Source organism: Danio rerio, chromosome 6 (assembly GCF_052040795.2).
Source record: "Danio rerio strain M-AB ecotype USA chromosome 6, GRCz13ab, whole genome shotgun sequence".
Taxonomy (NCBI): Eukaryota; Metazoa; Chordata; class Actinopteri; order Cypriniformes; family Danionidae; genus Danio; species Danio rerio.
Genome location: NC_141026.1, coordinates 703,065 through 721,532, shown reverse-complemented (window position 1 = coordinate 721,532; position 18,468 = coordinate 703,065). Strand labels below are relative to the sequence as shown.

Below are 18,468 nucleotides of genomic sequence, written 5' to 3'. Positions count from 1 at the left end.
TACAGTGCTCTGTGGTGTATTCAGAGCTTAATTTGTACCGCAACAAGCCGGATCCGGATTTTTGGATGCTCATTTTGCCCATTCCCCTCCTCAATCATCCTCCTCCCCCATCCGCTGTTCGCTTTCACTTTCTTCCGTGACTCTCCAACCTTCTTCACTTTCGTCCACGACAACCCCCCTCTCTAGACTTTCATGAGCAACACCTCTCCATCCTCGGATAACATGCCGGATCCGTTACCCTGATTTGTTCAGTGAACTCACAATTCATAAATTAAGCACTGGATGTATTTTAGTATAAAACCTTATACTACCTATACTACCCTAAAATAAACTACAGAACTGGGCCATTTGTTTATATTACTATAGTTCGTATGTTACCATAGCAACTAAAGAATCAACACAACAGATTAATTACTATAGTTTTTGTGTTACCATAGCAACTAAAGAATCAACACAACAGATCAATAGCTATAGTTGTTGTTACCATAGCAACTAAAGAATCAACACAACAGATCAATTGCTATAGTTGTTGTGTTACCATAGCTACTAAAAAAATTAACACATCAGTTGCTATAGTTGTTGTGTTGCCATAGCAACTAAAGAATTACCACAACAAATCAATTGCTATAGGTGTTGTGTTGCCATAGCAACTAAAGAATTACCACAACAAATCAATTGCTATAGGTGTTGTGTTACCATAGCAACTAAAGAATCACCACAACAGATAGATTACTGTAGTTGCTGTGTTACCATAGCAACTAAAGAATCACCACAACAGATCAATTACTATAGTTGTTGTGTTACCATAGCAACTAAATAATCACCACAACAGATCAATTACTATAGTTGTTGTGTTACCATAGCAACTAAATAATCACCACAACAGATCAATTGCTGTAGTTGTTGTTGTAGTTTGATTCTGTTGTTTTCTTGTTTGTTGTTTTGAAACTGTCTGTATTGTTTGAAGCGCTAAAGAACTCATCATTACAATGCCAGGGCGTTTCTATGTGGTTGCTAAGGTGTTCGAAGGAGTTCGGAGTTCGAAAGTGTGTTGATACTGTATGTGGTTGCTAAAGAGTTCGGTAAAGAGTTGCTAGTTGGTTGCCAAGGTGTTTTGAAGTGTGTTGCTAAGCAGTTATCAATGTGTACTGAATTGTGTTACTAGGCAGTTATCAAGGTGTTCTGAAGTGTGTCGCTACATGATTGTCAAAGTGTTTCAAAGTGTGTTGTTAGGTAGTTGCTAAGGTGATCTGTAATGTGTTGCTAGGTGATTGGCAAGGTGTTCTAAAAAGTGTTGTTCAACAATTACCAAAGTGTATTGCTAAGCAGTTGCTAGGGTGTTTTGAAATGTGTAGCTAGGTAGTCGCTATAGTTGCTAAGGTGTTCCAAAGTGTGCTGCTAGGCAGTTACCAAGGTGTTCCAAGGTGTGTTGCTACCAAGGTGCTCCAAAGTGTGTTGCTAGGCAACTACCAAGGTGTTCAGAAGTGTGTTGCTAAGCAGTTACCAAAGTGTTCCAAAGTGTGTTGCTAAGCAGTTGCCAGGGTGTTTTGAAGTTTGTTGCTAGGCAGTTACCAAGGAGTTCCTGAAGTGTGTTGCTATGCAGCTACCGAAGTGTTCTTAACTGTGTTGCTAAGCAGTTACCAAAGTGTTCCAAAGTGTGTTGCTAAGCAGTTGCCAGGGTGTTTTTAAGTTTGTTGCTAGACAGTTATTAAGGTGTTCTTAGGTGTGTTGCTAAGCAGTTACCGAGGCTTTCTGGAGTGTTTCTTAGAAGTTACCAAAGTGTTTCAAAATGTATTTCTAAGCAGTTACCAAGATGTTATGTAGTGTGTTGCTAAGCAGTTACCAGTGTGTCTGAAGTGTGTTGCTAGGTGGTGCAATGGTGTTCTAGATTAATTTCTCATGATTCTAGAGTGCTTTGCCACAGTTAAAAGCCCATATATCTGACAGTGATCCTCCGGCCAGCAGACTCTCTGAACACCTCCATGTAAGGATGAGAGCGGTCGTGTCCCAGACGCAAGAGCTGCTCATTACTCTAAAGAAGGTTAATCCATTTAACTCCTGCATATTGATATGCCAATTACATCTAATTGAGGAGGAGGCATCAGTCAAGGTAATAGTGCAGAAAGAGTGTCTGTGCGCATCAGGCCGTGCGAACACGTGTAAGAGCGACTCTCCTAATTGGGCAGCAGCGAGTTTGGGCAAATGAGAGCGCAGTGAGGTGTGCGACTCCAGACCAGACACATCCGTCAAACTGTGCATCCCATAATGCACTTCACCTCCCATGCTGGGCCTCCACTGAGCGTGTCCGAACATGATAAAAGCAAACGGTGAGAGGACGGCTGTCTGAATATTTAGCCTTCAGTGTTCCGCCTGGATCAGTGAATGTCAAACCACAGAAACAGAATGAAGTGCAAACAAACGCAAAGGAAATGTTAAACGCACGTCCGCATTTCACAGTCACTGACACACTGCAGCGCTGGTTTCAGTATTCTTTTAACTGAGATTCATTTCACATTCAGGATTTTTTTTATTTTATCATTTCATGTTTTTATTATTTAGATATTGAGTACATCAAACACACAGACACGATTAAAGTTTTATTATTAAGTTTAATTAATATTAATTTCAGTTTTTAATTAGTTCCTTTTTTTAAATGTCTTATAATTTCCGTTTCTCAGTGTTTTTAGTTATTATAGAATAAAATTCAATAAAATAAGCTTATATATTTGAATATATAATAACATTTGAAGTCAATGTTTATTTTCAACAACAAAATAATGTTTATATGCAGCTGGAGGGGAAATTATTCACCCTTCTGTGAAATTATTTTTCAAATATTTCCCAAGAGCAGATTAATCTTTAACCATAATATTTCTGTTTATACTGTTAATAATATTAATATTATTTCATCAAATTTCATCCTATTTACCATAATGACAGGACATAATATTAGACTGGATATTCTTCAAGACACTAGTGTTCAGCTTAAAGTGACATGTAAAGGCTTCACTAGGGTAATTAGGGTGAAGTTAGGGTAATTAGGCAAGTCATTGTATAACAGTGGTTTGTTCTGTGTAGCCAAAATTATCAGTTCTATTTTAATGTATAATAAAGTGGGCTAATAATAATGATCTCACAGTGAAACTAAAAGAAAATCATTATTTGAATATATATACTCTCACGGCCACTTTATTAGGTACACCTTACTAGTCCCGGGTTGGGCTCTCTTTTGCCTTCAGAACTGCCTTAATGCTTCATGGCAGAGATTCAACAAGCTACTGGAAATATTCCTCAGAGATTTTGCTCCATATTGACATGATAGTATAACGCAGTTGCTGCAGATTTGTCGGCTGCACATCCATGATGCCAATCTCCCGTTCCACCACATCCCAAAGCTGCTCTATTGGATTGAGCTCTGGTGGCTGTGGAGGCCATTTGAGTACAGTGAACTCATCGTCATGTTCAGCAGTCTGAGATGATTGAGCTTTATGACATGCTGCGTTATCCTGCTGGAAGTAGCCATCAGAAGATGGAGACACTGTGCTCATAAAGGGATGGACATGGTCAGCAGCAATACTCAGGTAGGCTGTGGCGTTGATGCTCAATTGGTACTAATGGACCCAAAGAAAATCTCCCCCACACCATTACACCACCACCACCAGCCTGAACCGCTGATACAAGGCAGGATGATCCATGCTTTCATGTTGTTGAGGCCAAATTCTGACCCGACCATCTAAATATGGCAGCAGATATTGAGATCTTGAGTTACTGTTGCCTTTCTATCAGCTGGAACCACTCTGGCCATTCTCCTCTGACCTCTGGCATCAACAAGGCATTTGCGCCCACAGAACTGCCGCTCACTGGATATTTCCTCTTTGTCGGAGCATTCTCTGTAAAGCCTAGAGATGGTTGTGCGTGAAAATCCCAGTAGATCAGCAGTTTCTGAAATACTCAGAGCAGCCCGTCTGGCAGCAACAACCATGCCACGCTCAAAGTCACTCAAATCCCATTTCTTCCCCATTCTGATGCTCGCTTTGAACTGCAGCAGATCCTCTTGACCATGTCTGCATGCCTAAATGCAGTGAGCTGCTGCCATGTGATTGGCTGATGAGAATTGTGCGTTAGCGAGCAGTTGGATAGGTGTACCTAATAAAGTGGCCGGTGAGTGTCCATACATGCAGTCACCCCCAAAATCATTAATACCACAGGCAAATTCTAACTTAAAGTTTTAGTTCAGATGTAAATACAAGCTGAGAAATTTGTTCCGCAATGATTATAAAGCTCTAGCATAGATTTTCATATCATCAAGTCAATAAAAAAAGTGTAATAGACCCTAATATGGAGTCAGACTCACAGCTCATGCCAAAGTCCAAGTCTGTGTATGATTATTATCCTGCAAACCGGGTGACACCCAGAGAAACACACACGGTTAGTCGATGTTCCTGCTTTACAAGACAATAAACCTGCTGCGCAAACATTTACAGACACACACCGGTGTGTAAAACACGGTCAATCATCTTCTAAATGATACTCATACAAACGCAAAGCAAACAAGCCCTGCAGAAGTCAATCTGAGGAGTTCCTCATTCAGAAAAACTGATTACAAGAAGGACAGAGCGACGTGTGGATAAACACACCTCATCAAGATCAGCGATGCACAAACTAGAGCCCACAGACCAAAGCTGGCCCATGGTAATCTTTGATTTGGCCTGACATCCCATCTGAGACGAGGAGGGAGATGATGGGGATGGTTTCGAGATTGTCAACTCTAATTTAATGTAATTTGTTTGTCTTATAAGTGAAATGAAATGTTTCAATTAAATGGTGTCAATGAATCAGATTTTGTTTAAATGCACACACCTGTCACCTGACACTGCAGAGCCTTCCGTGAGCAAATCAGACTCTGCTCGACCAGTGTACTCAGCGCTGATCTCCACTGTGTTATCAGTGAGACTGTTCATGTTTTTATTGCATTATTATCAGTTATACTGCATTAGTTAATATGATTCAATGTTTTCTATTTAATTTGAAACACTTTTAAATAAATTAGGAAATTAGGCTCAGTGGTTAGCACTGTGACCTCACAGCAGGTTCCAATCCGGGCTGGGTCAGTTGGCATTTCTTTGAGGATTTTGCATGTTCTCCCCATGATGAAAGATGAATGTATAAATCACCCATGGCAAATTTAATGTAATATACTTACATATTTACCTTCAGCATGGCTCTCATTGATATTTGGTTTTTGGCCCTTCATACAAAAAGGTTTGGGCAGCCCTGATCAAGATTCACTCAGACTCTGAAAAGAGACTCGCAGTCGAATACAGAGTTCAGATCATCATAAGAGACTCTCAGGTTTAATGAAGCTTCTGAAAATCACATGTTGTCTAGAAGCTTGGTTTACTGCAAGAAATATATGTTTTTCTTACTTGTTTCAGCCTGATCTCACGAGAAAACGTAAGTATTTTACGTTTTGCCAGTTTAGTGGCTAATTCGTACGAATTTGTACGAGTTCAGTCGTACGAAATGGTACGATTTTAAAAAGGAGGCGTGGCACCTGACCCCACCCCTAACCCCAACCGTCATTGGGGGATAAGCAAATCGTACTAAATTGTACGAATTAGATCGTACGAATTCATACGAATTAGCCACTAAATGAAAAAGTTACGAGTTGCCGTGAGATTGTGTTGCTTGTTTCTAGTCCTTATATCGAAAACATTTTAAAGCAAGTAGCATTTTCTTGACAAGCACAAGATATAGTGTTGTTTACAGACATAATGAGTCCAAATAAAGTAAGTTTTTCCTGAAAATAAGCAAAATAATCTGTCAAGGGGGGAGCGGGGGGGATGTGCAGTCTTATGTCAAAAGGAAAACAAGATTATTTTGCTTGTTGTGCGGAAAAACACAAGACAAATATTTTTATGTGTCTAGAAAATGCTCATGGTTTAAGAATTTGTAGATAATTTGACTAGAAACAAGAGTAAAAAAAAAAAGTTCATTAATCAATAACTCACCCCAGTGCAAAGTACCACTGACTCTCATGTGAACACTCACTAATGATTGAGTTTGACTGTGCTGAACACACTCCTGCTGCTCGATGACTGTGTTATGTTACACACAATTGAGAATTCTTTCATCATTGACTCTCTCTTTACGTGTTTCAAACCTTTATGAGTTTCCTTCTTCTATTGAACACAAAAGAAGATATTTTGAAGAATGTTGGAAGCCTGTAACCATTGACTTCTATAGTATTTGTTTTTTTACTGTAAGTCGATGGTTACTGGTTTGCAACATACTTCAAAATATCTTCTTTGGTGTTTAACAGAAGAAGGAAACTCATAAAGGTTTAAAATCACTTAAGGGAGAGTAAACAGTGAGAAAGTGTTCACTTTTGGGTGAACTGACCCTTTAATTCCTGTTTTACAGTATGTACTCCGTGGTCATTTCAATTATCAGCAAAACATCCTGTACTGAAGCTGAAATGAAGAACATTGAAGGAGTTTTCTATAATGCTGACAGTATCATCATGTTAAAGGGGGCAGTTCACCCAGAAATGAAAACTTTCCCAATCATTTACTCAATTAAGTGGTTGTAAAACTTTAATCATTTACACTACACAACATGCTTTTCGTATTTAGATTTTGTGACTTGTTTCCAGTCCAGATATCTAAACATTCCTGAATCAGGAAGCATTTTCTAGACAAGCAAATAATATAGTGTTGTTTTCAGAAATAATGAGTCAAAATGAAGCGAGTTTTCATTAAAACAAGCACAATAGACTGACAATGGGGGAAGCAGAATCATCTTATGTCAAAAGAAACATAATTGATTTAGCTCACCCCATTGGCAGATTATTTTTAGGGTAACGTTTTACAATAAGGTTCATTAGTTAATGCGTTTACTAACATTAACTAATCATGAACAACACTTCAGTGCACTTCAGTACAGCATTTATTAATCATAATTGAACATTTACTAATGTATTATTGACATCCAACTCCATGCTTGTTACCATTAGTTAATGCACCATGAGTTAACATGAACTAACAATGAACTACTGTATTTTCATTAACTAACGTTAACTAGCATGAACAAATACAGTAGTAAATGTATTGTTCATTGTTTGTTCATGTTAGTAAATGCATTAATTAACATTAACTAATGAACCTTATTGTAAAGTGTGGCCATTTTTAGATATTTGGGCTAGAAACAATACAAAATATATTAAAAAATTGAAGTAAGAAAAGCATTTTTTGCAGTGAAGAAACTCAAACAGGCTTAAAGGATGAGGAAATGATGACGGAATGTAAATGTTTTGGGGTGTACTGTCCCTTTAAACATCTCTACAGAGCAGCAGCCAGTAAGTCTCCATTAAACTCTATGCAGCACCAGTAGAAATCTGTCAGTCGTCAGTGTTTATTGTCTGCTGGCGCTCAGCGCTGATCCCAGAACAGTGATGAAGCGATGGACGTCTGTGAAGGAGTTATAGAGCGGCACCGGAGCCACACGCAGAACATTGGGCTCTCGCATGTCACACTGAAACACACACACACACACACACACACACACACACACACACACACACACACACACACACACATGCATTTTAATTCAACATACACTTAAATGAATAAGTGTGTTTGATGAGTACATACAGCGACTCCTCGTTTCTCCAGCTCCTCAAACACAGCTCTGATAGGACTGCTGAAGCTCAGGGACAGCTGGCAGCCTCTCTGCTGAGGGTCCGACGGGGTGATGATGTGCACCGAGGGTCTGTCTGGATCTGACGGATCTCTGCTGTAATAATGGCGGATCAGAAACTCCAGATAAGCCGTCAGCAGCACCGACTTACTCCTCAGGTCCTTCATGGTGGTCTGATTGAAAATCTGCACAGAACAAAACACAGTGATGGTTACTGATGGTTGTCGGCGTGTTGTATGACGGTTATCAGTGTGTTGTGTGATAGTGTTGTATAACGGTTGTCACGTTCTATTGTGGTTATACTGTAACATTGCACTGCATTATGGTTGTCAATATGTTGTATGAAGGTTGTCAGTGTGTTATGTGATTGCTGTTGGATTGTTGTAGGAATATTGTCAGTATGTTGAATGATGATGAACATCTAATGGTTGCATTGCTTCAGCATACTGCATGATGTTGTCAGTATATCACACAATGGTTCTCTATATTTTACGGTGATAGTCATGGCAGTGGGGTTTATGTATGTGTTGCGTAATGGTTGGCAGTTCATTGTATCATGTTCTCAGTATGTTGTATGACGGTTGTTATCAGTATGTTGCATTATGGTTGTCAATATATAACTTATTCACAGCTCAGTGGTTAGCACATCATGAAGGTCACTGGTTCAAGTCCCGGCTGAGTCAGTGTGGAGTTTGCATGTGCTCCCCTTTCTGGCGTGGGTTTCCTCCAGGTGCTCCGGTTTCCCCCACAGTCCAAACACATGCGCTATAGGGGAACTGATCAACTACACTGGCACTGGTGTATGAGTGTGTGTGAATGAATGAGTGTGTATGGGTGTTTCCCAGTACTGGGTTTCAGTTGGAAGGGCATCTGCTGCGTAAAACATATGCTGGAATAGTTGGCGGTTCATTCTGCTGTGGCAACCCCTGATTATTAAGGTACTAAGCTGAAGAAAAATGAATGAATGAATGAATGTACAATGGTTGTATGTGTGTTAATGAGTGTGTATGGGTGTTTCCCAGTGATGGGTTGCAGCTGGAAGGGCATCTGCTGTGGAAAAAAACATATGCTGGATAAGTTGGCGGTTCTTTCCGCTGTGGCGACCCCGGATTAGTAAAGGGACTAAGCCGAAAAGAAAATGAATGAATGAATGAATGTAGGGTTGTAAGCATGTTGTATGAAGGTTTTCAGTGTGTTGTCAGTATTTTGTGCTGTGTTTATGAGAGTGTTGGGTGATGTCTGACCTCTAGACTGGCCTGTAAAGGACACACCAGTAGGATTGGCTGATTGGACAGACGAAATCCATTAACACCAGGCTGAAGATCCATTTCTGCAGGAATATTCATTCACAAACACAATCACTGGCCTTTATAGAAATAAAAAATATATTTCATCACCCAAGTTCATCATTAACTCTTTGTAATCTTTTGATTTTATTTAATTTGCCAGTATTTTAGAATGTATGAAGTTGATTGTAAGTCTTTAGATTCAGTCGAAATCTGTTAAAATGGAACATTATTAGATTTAATTAGCTAAAATATATGAATATGGTATAAATATATCTAGTACAAAAATCCAGATACAATTAGTTAAATATTACGATTGGTTCACTTAATAGTCGGGGGTATAATGAATGCCGCTTTATACTCCACACACGTGTTTTAAACTAACGAGAAGCATTTAAAACACATTAGATTTATTGATATTATTACATAAATCTTCTTTGTATTTGTGTTATTTCTGTTTAGCTGACAAATATCAATCACACAGTGTTTAATAGTACAATTATGTTAAAAGTACGTAATCAAATGGGTGGAAATTTTAGGTAACGCTTTATTTTGATGGTCCCATTGAGTATTAGTGGCCTGTCTGCTTAACATCTGCTGTTACCTTCGACAGACATTTAACTGACTATTTTAGATTAGATTAGATTCAACTTTATCGTCATTACACATGTACAAGGCAAGCACATAAAGCATTGACTATAAGAAACTTTGCAAGTACATGTCAACCTACACTAACCCCAACCCCAACCTAACAGTCTACTCATAGTCTAATGAGAATTAGCTGTCATGTAGATGCAATTTAACTTAAGTTTAACAAATGTACCATCAAATAATCAAATTTTATATGCAATCAGAATACATAAATCTTATTTTTTAGGCCTGGATGTTTAATTTTGAGTGTCACAGGTAGTAGTGCAACCTCATGTGTGTCCACAGGGTGTCAGCAGAGAGCAGACTCTTGATTAACAAGCCCTCAAAACTACAGCGAACATATCTGTATTTGTGTGTGTGTGTGTGTGTGTGTGTGTGTGTGTGTGTGTGTGTGTGTGTGTGTGTGTGTGTGTGTGTGTGTGTGTGTATGTGTGTGTTACTGACTGATCAGAGCCGAGTTCATACCGTTATTCATGAGGAATCTGGTCTTCAGGTCATGTCCCCACCAGCCCGTCAGTCTGATACACACACACACAGCATTGGAGTCTTTCACTTTGCTTCATCTGAGTTCGCATGTGTGTGTGTGTGTGTGTGATACTCACGCAGGTTTAATACTATGAGCGTGTCTCTCGTGTATATATGCACCAGCCAGTCCACCGGCCCCCGAGTTCATATACTGAATAAAACACACACCACACATACCACAACACATTATGAATTATGATATTATGCACATTTAATTTATCACAGACAGAATAAATACACAAAAGCAATGAAAAGCAATCGTAAACACATGAACATGTCCACATACACACCTTATAAGTGCACCAGCATGCAAAATCCACATTCCAGTCGTGAAGTCGCAGCTCTGCGTTCCCTACAGCGTGCGCACAATCAAACCCTACAAAACACCCCTGAGCACACACACACATATACAGACACACACACACAGATCTTCAGACATAAGAAACTTTTTTTAGCATCTTGTAAAGGAGCAATATTATGTTTATTATAATCAGACTTGATGCAGAAACACTGTGATTGACATTCTCCCTTTGCAGGGGTCATCAGAGGGGGAAAGCCCCGCCCACTAGTGCCCACCTCTCCATCTCATTAGCATAACAGCAGCCCTGAGTGAGAAGCAGCCGTCTGTCCATTAGCCATTAGAGTGTTTGAGCTGCTGAAGATGATGTCAGCATAGACTAAGAGGATTATAGATGTGGAGTTTTAGATGAAGCAGGAGCGACATAGACTGACTGAAGCATCAAGCACACACGCACACCTGACCAGCACTGTCAACACAGCTAGTGTTATACATCTGACACGATGCTGATGCATGGTCATCTGTAGCCCCGCCTTCTTATCAAAAAGAGCACAATCTCATTTGCATTTAAAGCGACCAATATGCCACAATCAGGATCAAAGTCTGAAAGGGTCAGTTTCAGAGAGCTGGAGAACATCATCTGTGTGCTGGTCTCAGCTCAAACTCAAACACACACACACTAATCACATCAGATTCTAATTTTGACGTCTTGTATACTGGTCACCTTTAAGTTGCAATGCTTAATTACATATTTAAAACAGATGAGGTCACCTTGCTGTGTCCCGCTGTGGTGATGGTCTCCATGTCGAAGAGTTGACCGCTGTAATACTGTACGCCGCTGAGCATGACCAGAGCGATGGATTCTCCCTCCCGCTCGATTAGAGAAACAATGTCCTCCGTCCTGATCACGTCTTCGCCCTGAAACACAGCACTGTCACTGTCATCACACTACACTAGCTGCGTTTCCACCTGCAATATCACATTAGGTAATGCTTAATGGAAATGCCAAGATGTACATCAAGTTTTAAATGTGCATTGAAGGGCTCCTGTTTCACCCCTTCCTGTGTCTCCAAAATGTGTCTGTAAATGAGTTTAAATTTTGAGGACCTTGTAGCTGTTTTACCCACATAGCAAATGTTTTCTGGCCCAGCTCCGGGCCACACAATAGCTTTTTCCTCAGCACAAGTACTGCAAAGAATGACGGTCAGGGATTAAAGACAAGGGCCATACATGGGTCATAACCGGCACGAATCTCAGCCAATTTATCACCCTTAACTAGCCCTGAACTGGGCCAAAACAGGTTATTGGTACCGATTCTCAGCCATAAATTTATACTTTAACCAGAAACCACAAAAACCGAGCCATAACCCAGCCTAATGTTATCTAAACAATGTGAAGTTTGCCGTCATGCATGCAGTGCCATCACTGCCATGCATGGCCCACATTCGGCTGACATTATGCATGCCAGTGCCGGAAACACGCCAGCACTGCCATAATGAGACCATATTTGGGCCAAGTCCGTTTGCTGTGTGGGCAGTTGCCTGTGCCTTTAAATGCAAATGAGAGCTGTTTCTCCTTGCAAAATTAAAAAAAAGAGACTTGTTGTGTATTCTATCAGTCCAATAGGACAGTGAACACATTATACTGCACACACCTCGGTCCAAACAGCTTACAAACGTTGATTTTGCATCATACCTGCTCTTTAATTAACACTTATGTGCACAATTGAGTTGGATAAACTTTTTATTTGATAAAAAATATGATGGAAACACATTTAGTTATTAAAGTCTGCACTTCAGTGATGTAGTTTCGGATTTGACAGATGTAAATGTGTGTGTAATGGTCTTTGGGTCAGTAATGTTGGTCTGCAGCTCTCCATGTTTCCAGCTTTACATTGTGTCAGATGTGAAATCTTGAGGTGATTGTAAAAGGCCTCAGCTCTCAGTCATCACAGTGCTTTAGTATTCTTCTTCTATTATTATTCCCTGCAGAACTGTCTTGAGCAGCTGTCTGCACTCCTGTCTCACGCTTCCAGAAGCCACCGCAATTAATGCGTTCATTGCGTTTGGTCTTGGTCTTCTGAGGCGCAGCCCATCTCTAAGGACCTGAAGTGGGACACTCACATAGACTCCGTTGTCCAAAAAGCTCAACAGAGGATGTACTTTCTTCATCAGCTGAGGAAGTTCAACCTCCCAAAGGAGCTGCTGAAACAGTTCTACACCTTGATGATAATTGTGGAACAAACATCCCTACTGGCCACACACTTTTATACACATATACACTTATTTAACAGCACACTTTACATGGCAAATTGCACATAACAGCGGCACATATAACATTGTATATAGTAATATAGCTCTCTACATACACTTGTCTATTTGCATATTTTTGCATTCATTACTTGCTGCTTTTATATATATATATATATATATATATATATATATATATATATATATATATATATATATATATATATATATATATATATATATATATAATCTGTTTATTGTCCTGTCTCTGTAATTCTGTTGCAGTGTAGAAGCTCAGTCACCAAAACAAATTCCTCGTATGTGCGAACATAACTGGCAATGAAGCTCTTTCTGATTCTGATTTAAACAGATGCTCTACTGAGAAACGCTGATTTAATCGTTAATGTTTTATGGCATATTAGAGTTTTGTGCATAAATCTTCGGCTCTTTACCTGTCTGGGTTTGATGATCAGCATGCTGTCAGACATGTTCAGTCCTCGCAGGCGGATCTGAGACTCGATGGCGTACTGAAAGATTAACACAAACGCTGAAAAACATGCTTTTACCATATGATTGATCAATGACTGAGTGATGCTAGTGTTTTTTTTACACACATGGTCTGATGGAAAGGCTTTGTCCTCCAGGAGAATCTTATGGCGCTTTGGAGTCGGTTTGTAGAAGGAGAGCTGACAGGAGTGTTAAAAGAAAAGAAGATTATTAACAACCTTTTTTTTTTGTTATTGTTTCATTTTGTTTATCTTAATATTGTATTTTCTGTTATATTTTTACCCTTTATATATATATATATATATATATTTTCAAATCACTGATTTCAATGATTGACTCAGTGAGTCTCCAGTAAACAGCTCACTGATTCAAGTGATTCATTGAGAGTGAGTCTCCAGTAAACAGCTCACTGATTCAAGTGATTCATTGAGAGTGAGTCTCCAGTAAACAGCTCACTGATTCAAGTGATTCATTAAGAGTGAGTCTCCAGTAAACAGCTCACTGATTCAAGTGATTCATTAAGAGTGAGTCTCCAGTAAACAGCTCACTGATTCAAGTGATTCATTGAGAGTGAGTCTCCAGTAAACAGCTCACTGATTCAAGTGATTCATTGAGAGTGAGTCTCCAGTAAACAGCTCACTGATTCAAGTGATTCATTGAGAGTGAGTCTCCAGTAAACAGCTCACTGATTCAAGTGATTCATTGAGAGTGAGTCTCCAGTAAACAGCTCACTGATTCAAGTGATTCATTAAGAGTGAGTCTCCAGTAAACAGCTCACTGATTCAAGTGATTCATTAAGAGTGAGTCTCCAGTAAACAGCTCACTGATTCAAGTGATTCATTGAGAGTGAGTCTCCAGTAAACAGCTCACTGATTCAAGTGATTCATTAAGAGTGAGTCTCCAGTAAACAGCTCACTGATTCAAGTGATTCATTAAGAGTGAGTCTCCAGTAAACAGCTCACTGATTCAAGTGATTCATTGAGAGTGAGTCTCCAGTAAACAGCTCACTGATTCAAGTGATTCATTGAGAGTGAGTCTCCAGTAAACAGCTCACTGATTCAAGTGATTCATTAAGAGTGAGTCTCCAGTAAACAGCTCACTGATTCAAGTGATTCATTGAGAGTGAGTCTCCAGTAAACAGCTCACTGATTCAAGTGATTCATTGAGAGTGAGTCTCCAGTAAACAGCTCACTGATTCAAGTGATTCATTGAGAGTGAGTCTCCAGTAAACAGCTCACTGATTCAAGTGATTCATTAAGAGTGAGTCTCCAGTAAACAGCTCACTGATTCAAGGGATTCATTGAGAGTGAGTCTCCAGTAAACAGCTCACTGATTCAAGTGATTCATTGAGAGTGAGTCTCCAGTAAACAGCTCACTGATTCAAGTGATTCATTGAGAGTGAGTCTCCAGTAAACAGCTCACTGATTCAAGTGATTCATTGAGAGTGAGTCTCCAGTGAGTTTATTAGTAGTTTCTCATTATATCTGTACTTTTACTAAAGTGGCTTCATTCATTAATTTGTAATTTCACTTTAATGGAATTTAAAATCATTTTAATGACTGAATAATAACACTTAAATCATATTCATGCTGATTAAACTGCCTTTAAAAATTAAAAATGTCAGATGTTTTTGCATCTGTTTTTACCATCAGAAGGTGCAGATTGACGGTCAGTCCATTCATCAGAGCCACTTCTTCAGTCTTAGCCCCTGATTAAACAGTGAAACACACAGACAGTAAAACACAGGCTTTACTGAGGGCTAAAGTCCTGTACTCTGTTTACCTCAGCATACTGCAAAAAGGCTTCTCTGAGTTTTCGTTTCAAGTACAAATATATCAAAATTCTTACAACAAGCAGCGTTTTCTAGACAAACAAACCCTGTTGTGTAGATTTAAAAGATAATACGTTTTTCTGTAAAACAAACAAAATAATCTGCCAATGGGGTCAGCAGCAGAAGGAAAAAGAAGATTTACACTTTTTTTTTAAGAAACTCTCATTTAATTTGGACATACTATTCCTTAATACAAAACTATATTTTTTGCTTGTCCAGAAAATACTAATTAACTCTTAATTACCCACAATCTTGGCCATCATCTCCTCCAGGGTTTCCTCAGCCCAGGCCCAAGGTCGCGACCCCTCCGTGTGGCCATGAACGCCTCTGCAAACAACAAGAGGAGGGGTTTTTGTTATCAGTAGTCATTATTATTTTAACTGCACCTTTAACTTTAATAACTATCTTTAATAGCATAACTTAAGTAACTATATTTAATAACATTTCACAGTTTGTTTTTAATACATATAAATAGCTCAGATTTGACTCAGCCTACTTACATCTTAATTAACAGTAGGTAGACGGTTATTTCCTAATTTATTATTGTCATTTATTTAATACTTTTACCTTATTATTTATCCACTTATTCAGTGTATAATCATGTTTTCCTGATAATTTCATGTTTGGTGAATTAAAGTAGTGTGTGATTTTTATGGTGTTTGTGTAGGTCTACAACTTATTTATATTGTAATTACAGTGACTGACCTGAGATGAACCTAATTAAGCAAAAATAAATAAATGAATGATTGAATAAATAAATAAATGAATGAATGAATGAATGAATGAATGAATGAATGAATGAATGAATGAATGAATGAATGAATGAATGAATGAATGAATGAATTTGCCTCAAACTCAAACTTTTTTTATTAGTTTTCTTTACTTAATGATTGGATTTGCTCAAATGTTCCCAGATTTGGCACACCTTTTTCACAGTACTTTTAGATTCCAGACAGACTCACGTTTTGGCCCATTTCTCCAGTTCTTCATCAATGTATTTTTTGGTGTTTTTGGGCTGAAGGCCCAGTGAATTCCCAGCGAAATAAATACAGTCTTCTGAGCTGTCCACAAGAGAGAGATCCACTGAAACAGACAATCAATCAGCTGATGTGTCAGTGATATGATCATATACAGTGTTCAGCATGAATGAGTTCCCCCATCACAGATCTCTTTTAACACTGAGTCACAGTCCAAATATTACTACACAAATATATATGTTTAAAAAAATCAAGAGAAACATTTAAAAAATGTAGTTTAAACATATTTTATTTTTAAAATAAAGTATTATCTTTCTATTCCTAAAGATGTTTGGTTTGAGGGAGAGGTTGACCGTTTCTCTTCAGTTTAGGCTTAAAGTTTGAGTTATGTACTTCTATGATTCTAATCTAACTGTTATTCTCTTCTGATTTTGAGAATAGTTTATAGTTTGGGTTGGGTTTTGGGTTAAGGATTATGTATGAATTACATTTTTGAACAAAAGTAACGTTCCAGAAACAACATAAATGTTAATCCAGGATCACACTGTACTTCGCAAAATCACACCGAGCGCTCATTAAGGGTTGATGAATTACTATATTTGAATGTTTTAGATTTAAAGACAGCTCTTACAGCTCTTGATTTTATTTAACTTTTAAAAGAACAGCACTTTTTATATTCAATCATTTAGGGTTTATTTTAAAAAATCTTCCTGTGCAGTGCAGTGTTAATGTAAGGTGGTCAATTATATTAAATGTTTTTTTAACTCTAGCTGAATAATTGGACGTACTACACTGCTGTATTTTAATACTGGTCATTATGGTGGTGCTTGGAGAGACAGATATCTTTTGAGGTGGGAAGTTTAAGAACCACCACATTAAATGATTTCATCCAACCAATCAGAATTAGGAGTTTTCTGAATTTTTAGACATTTTAGACTAGAAACAAGACAAAACTTCTAAGTAAGAAAATATTTTTGGTTGCGGTGTGTGCATTAAACTATTTAATACCCTAACCACCACATCAAATGATTTAATCCAATCAATTTGGACTAGAAACAAGACACAAACTCTAAGGAAAACATAATTTACTTACTTACTTACTTGTTTATTTATTTATTTATTTATTTATTTATTTATTTATTTATTTATTTACTTATTTTGCAGTGTGTGCATCAATTGATTAATCGATCTATCTATCTATCTATCTATCTATCTATCTATCTATCTATCTATCTATCTATCTATCTATCTATCTATCTATCTATCTATTTATCTATCTATTTATGTATTTATTTATTTATTTTTGTATTTGCAATGTGTGCATTAAACTATTTAATTGAGTCTAGCATTTAATATTTATTTTTAGATAAAACGTCTGATAAACCTTATATTTTTTCCCAGTGTGTGCGTCAACTGATGTAATTGCACACCTTTCAGCCAATCAGAAGCAAATATTTTAAGAATTTTTAGATATCTGCACTAGAAACAAAATGAAACACGAGAAAAACATGTAATTTATTATTATTAATTAATTAGGCACATGTGCATGAAACGATTTAATTGCAGCAATTTCAACCAACCAGCATCAAGAATTTTATAAATTTTTAGATATATGGTCACACCTTCCAGCCAATCAGAATCCAGCACCTGCTCAGCCGGTCTCTGAAACTCACCCTTGGACAGCTGGGATGTTTTAGGGATGATGAAGAGTTCTCTCAGGTGTCTCAGATGATCCCGCTGGTCCAGATGTTCAGCCAGCGTTGGAGACGTCGGGCTGCATTTCAGCTTCTCACAGACGCTCAGGATCCGCTCCATCATCTCCACAGAACCATCAAATACTGCAGCGGATCAGACTTTCCGCTCTGCACTTTGACCCGAGCGTAAACACATCAGATCTGAGCTAATGATTGCTGGAGAGTTCATTATTTCCTGCATGATTCAGCTCTTCCTGATTCACTTCAGTTTTACTTCTGCTTTCAGACTAAAACCAACCAGACCAGAAGAGTCAGTTAGTCGGCCGCGTGCAGAAGAGCTCAGACTCGCATTTCAATCTACAGCATCACATTACAGCTCCCACATCAAACATACTAAAGTAATTCACAGTGTTTTTCAACAACAATAAGTTTTATTTTACTGTATATATCTTTGTTAATGAATGCACAAGTATACTGTAGTATACATTAAGTTTTACTACAGTAAACTGTGATGTATTATAGTAGTATAATTACATGCCCTAATGTTGTGGAAAACTACAGCATTGGAACATTTACAACACAACTGTAGAATCACCACAACAGTTCAATTACTGTAGTTGTTGTGTTACCATAGCAACTGTAGAATCACCACAACAGATCACTTACTATAGTTGTTGTGTTACCATAGCAACTTTAGAATCACCACAACAGATCAATTACTGTAGTTGTTGTGTTACCATAGCAACTGTAGA

General features: G+C 38.2%; 1 protein-coding gene across 1 annotated transcript; it reads right to left on the bottom strand.

The window, feature by feature from the left end:
* Nucleotides 1–5,321: 5,321 nt before the first annotated feature.
* On the bottom strand, nucleotides 5,322–17,864 carry kynu (kynureninase). The gene is made up of 13 exons (XM_087256334.1): nucleotides 17,696–17,864; nucleotides 16,008–16,128; nucleotides 15,290–15,372; nucleotides 14,861–14,922; nucleotides 13,322–13,393; nucleotides 13,160–13,234; nucleotides 11,230–11,376; nucleotides 10,451–10,549; nucleotides 10,238–10,311; nucleotides 10,101–10,153; nucleotides 8,943–9,028; nucleotides 7,653–7,883; nucleotides 5,322–7,533 (listed from the first exon to the last, which is right to left on the bottom strand). Exons 1-13 carry the CDS (start codon nucleotides 17,838–17,840, stop codon nucleotides 7,414–7,416), a joined length of 1,368 nt encoding a protein of 455 aa, XP_087112460.1. The 5' UTR covers nucleotides 17,841–17,864; the 3' UTR covers nucleotides 5,322–7,413.
* Between the last annotated feature and the right edge of the window lie 604 nt (nucleotides 17,865–18,468).

What these genes read in the sequence shown, in the direction of transcription:
- kynu (XM_087256334.1), bottom strand. Translation starts at nt 17,840, where the DNA reads ATGATGGAGCGGATCCTGAGCGTCTGTGAGAAGCTGAAATGCAGCCCG. An exon ending in AACATCCCAGCTGTCCAAGG is followed by an intron (nt 16,129 to 17,695) that starts GTGAGTTTCAGA and finishes TGTCTGTTTCAG; the next exon opens with TGGATCTCTCTCTTGTGGAC. An exon ending in CCACAGCGGGACACAGCAAG is followed by an intron (nt 10,550 to 11,229) that starts GTGACCTCATCT and finishes GTGTGTGCTCAG; the next exon opens with GGGTGTTTTGTAGGGTTTGA.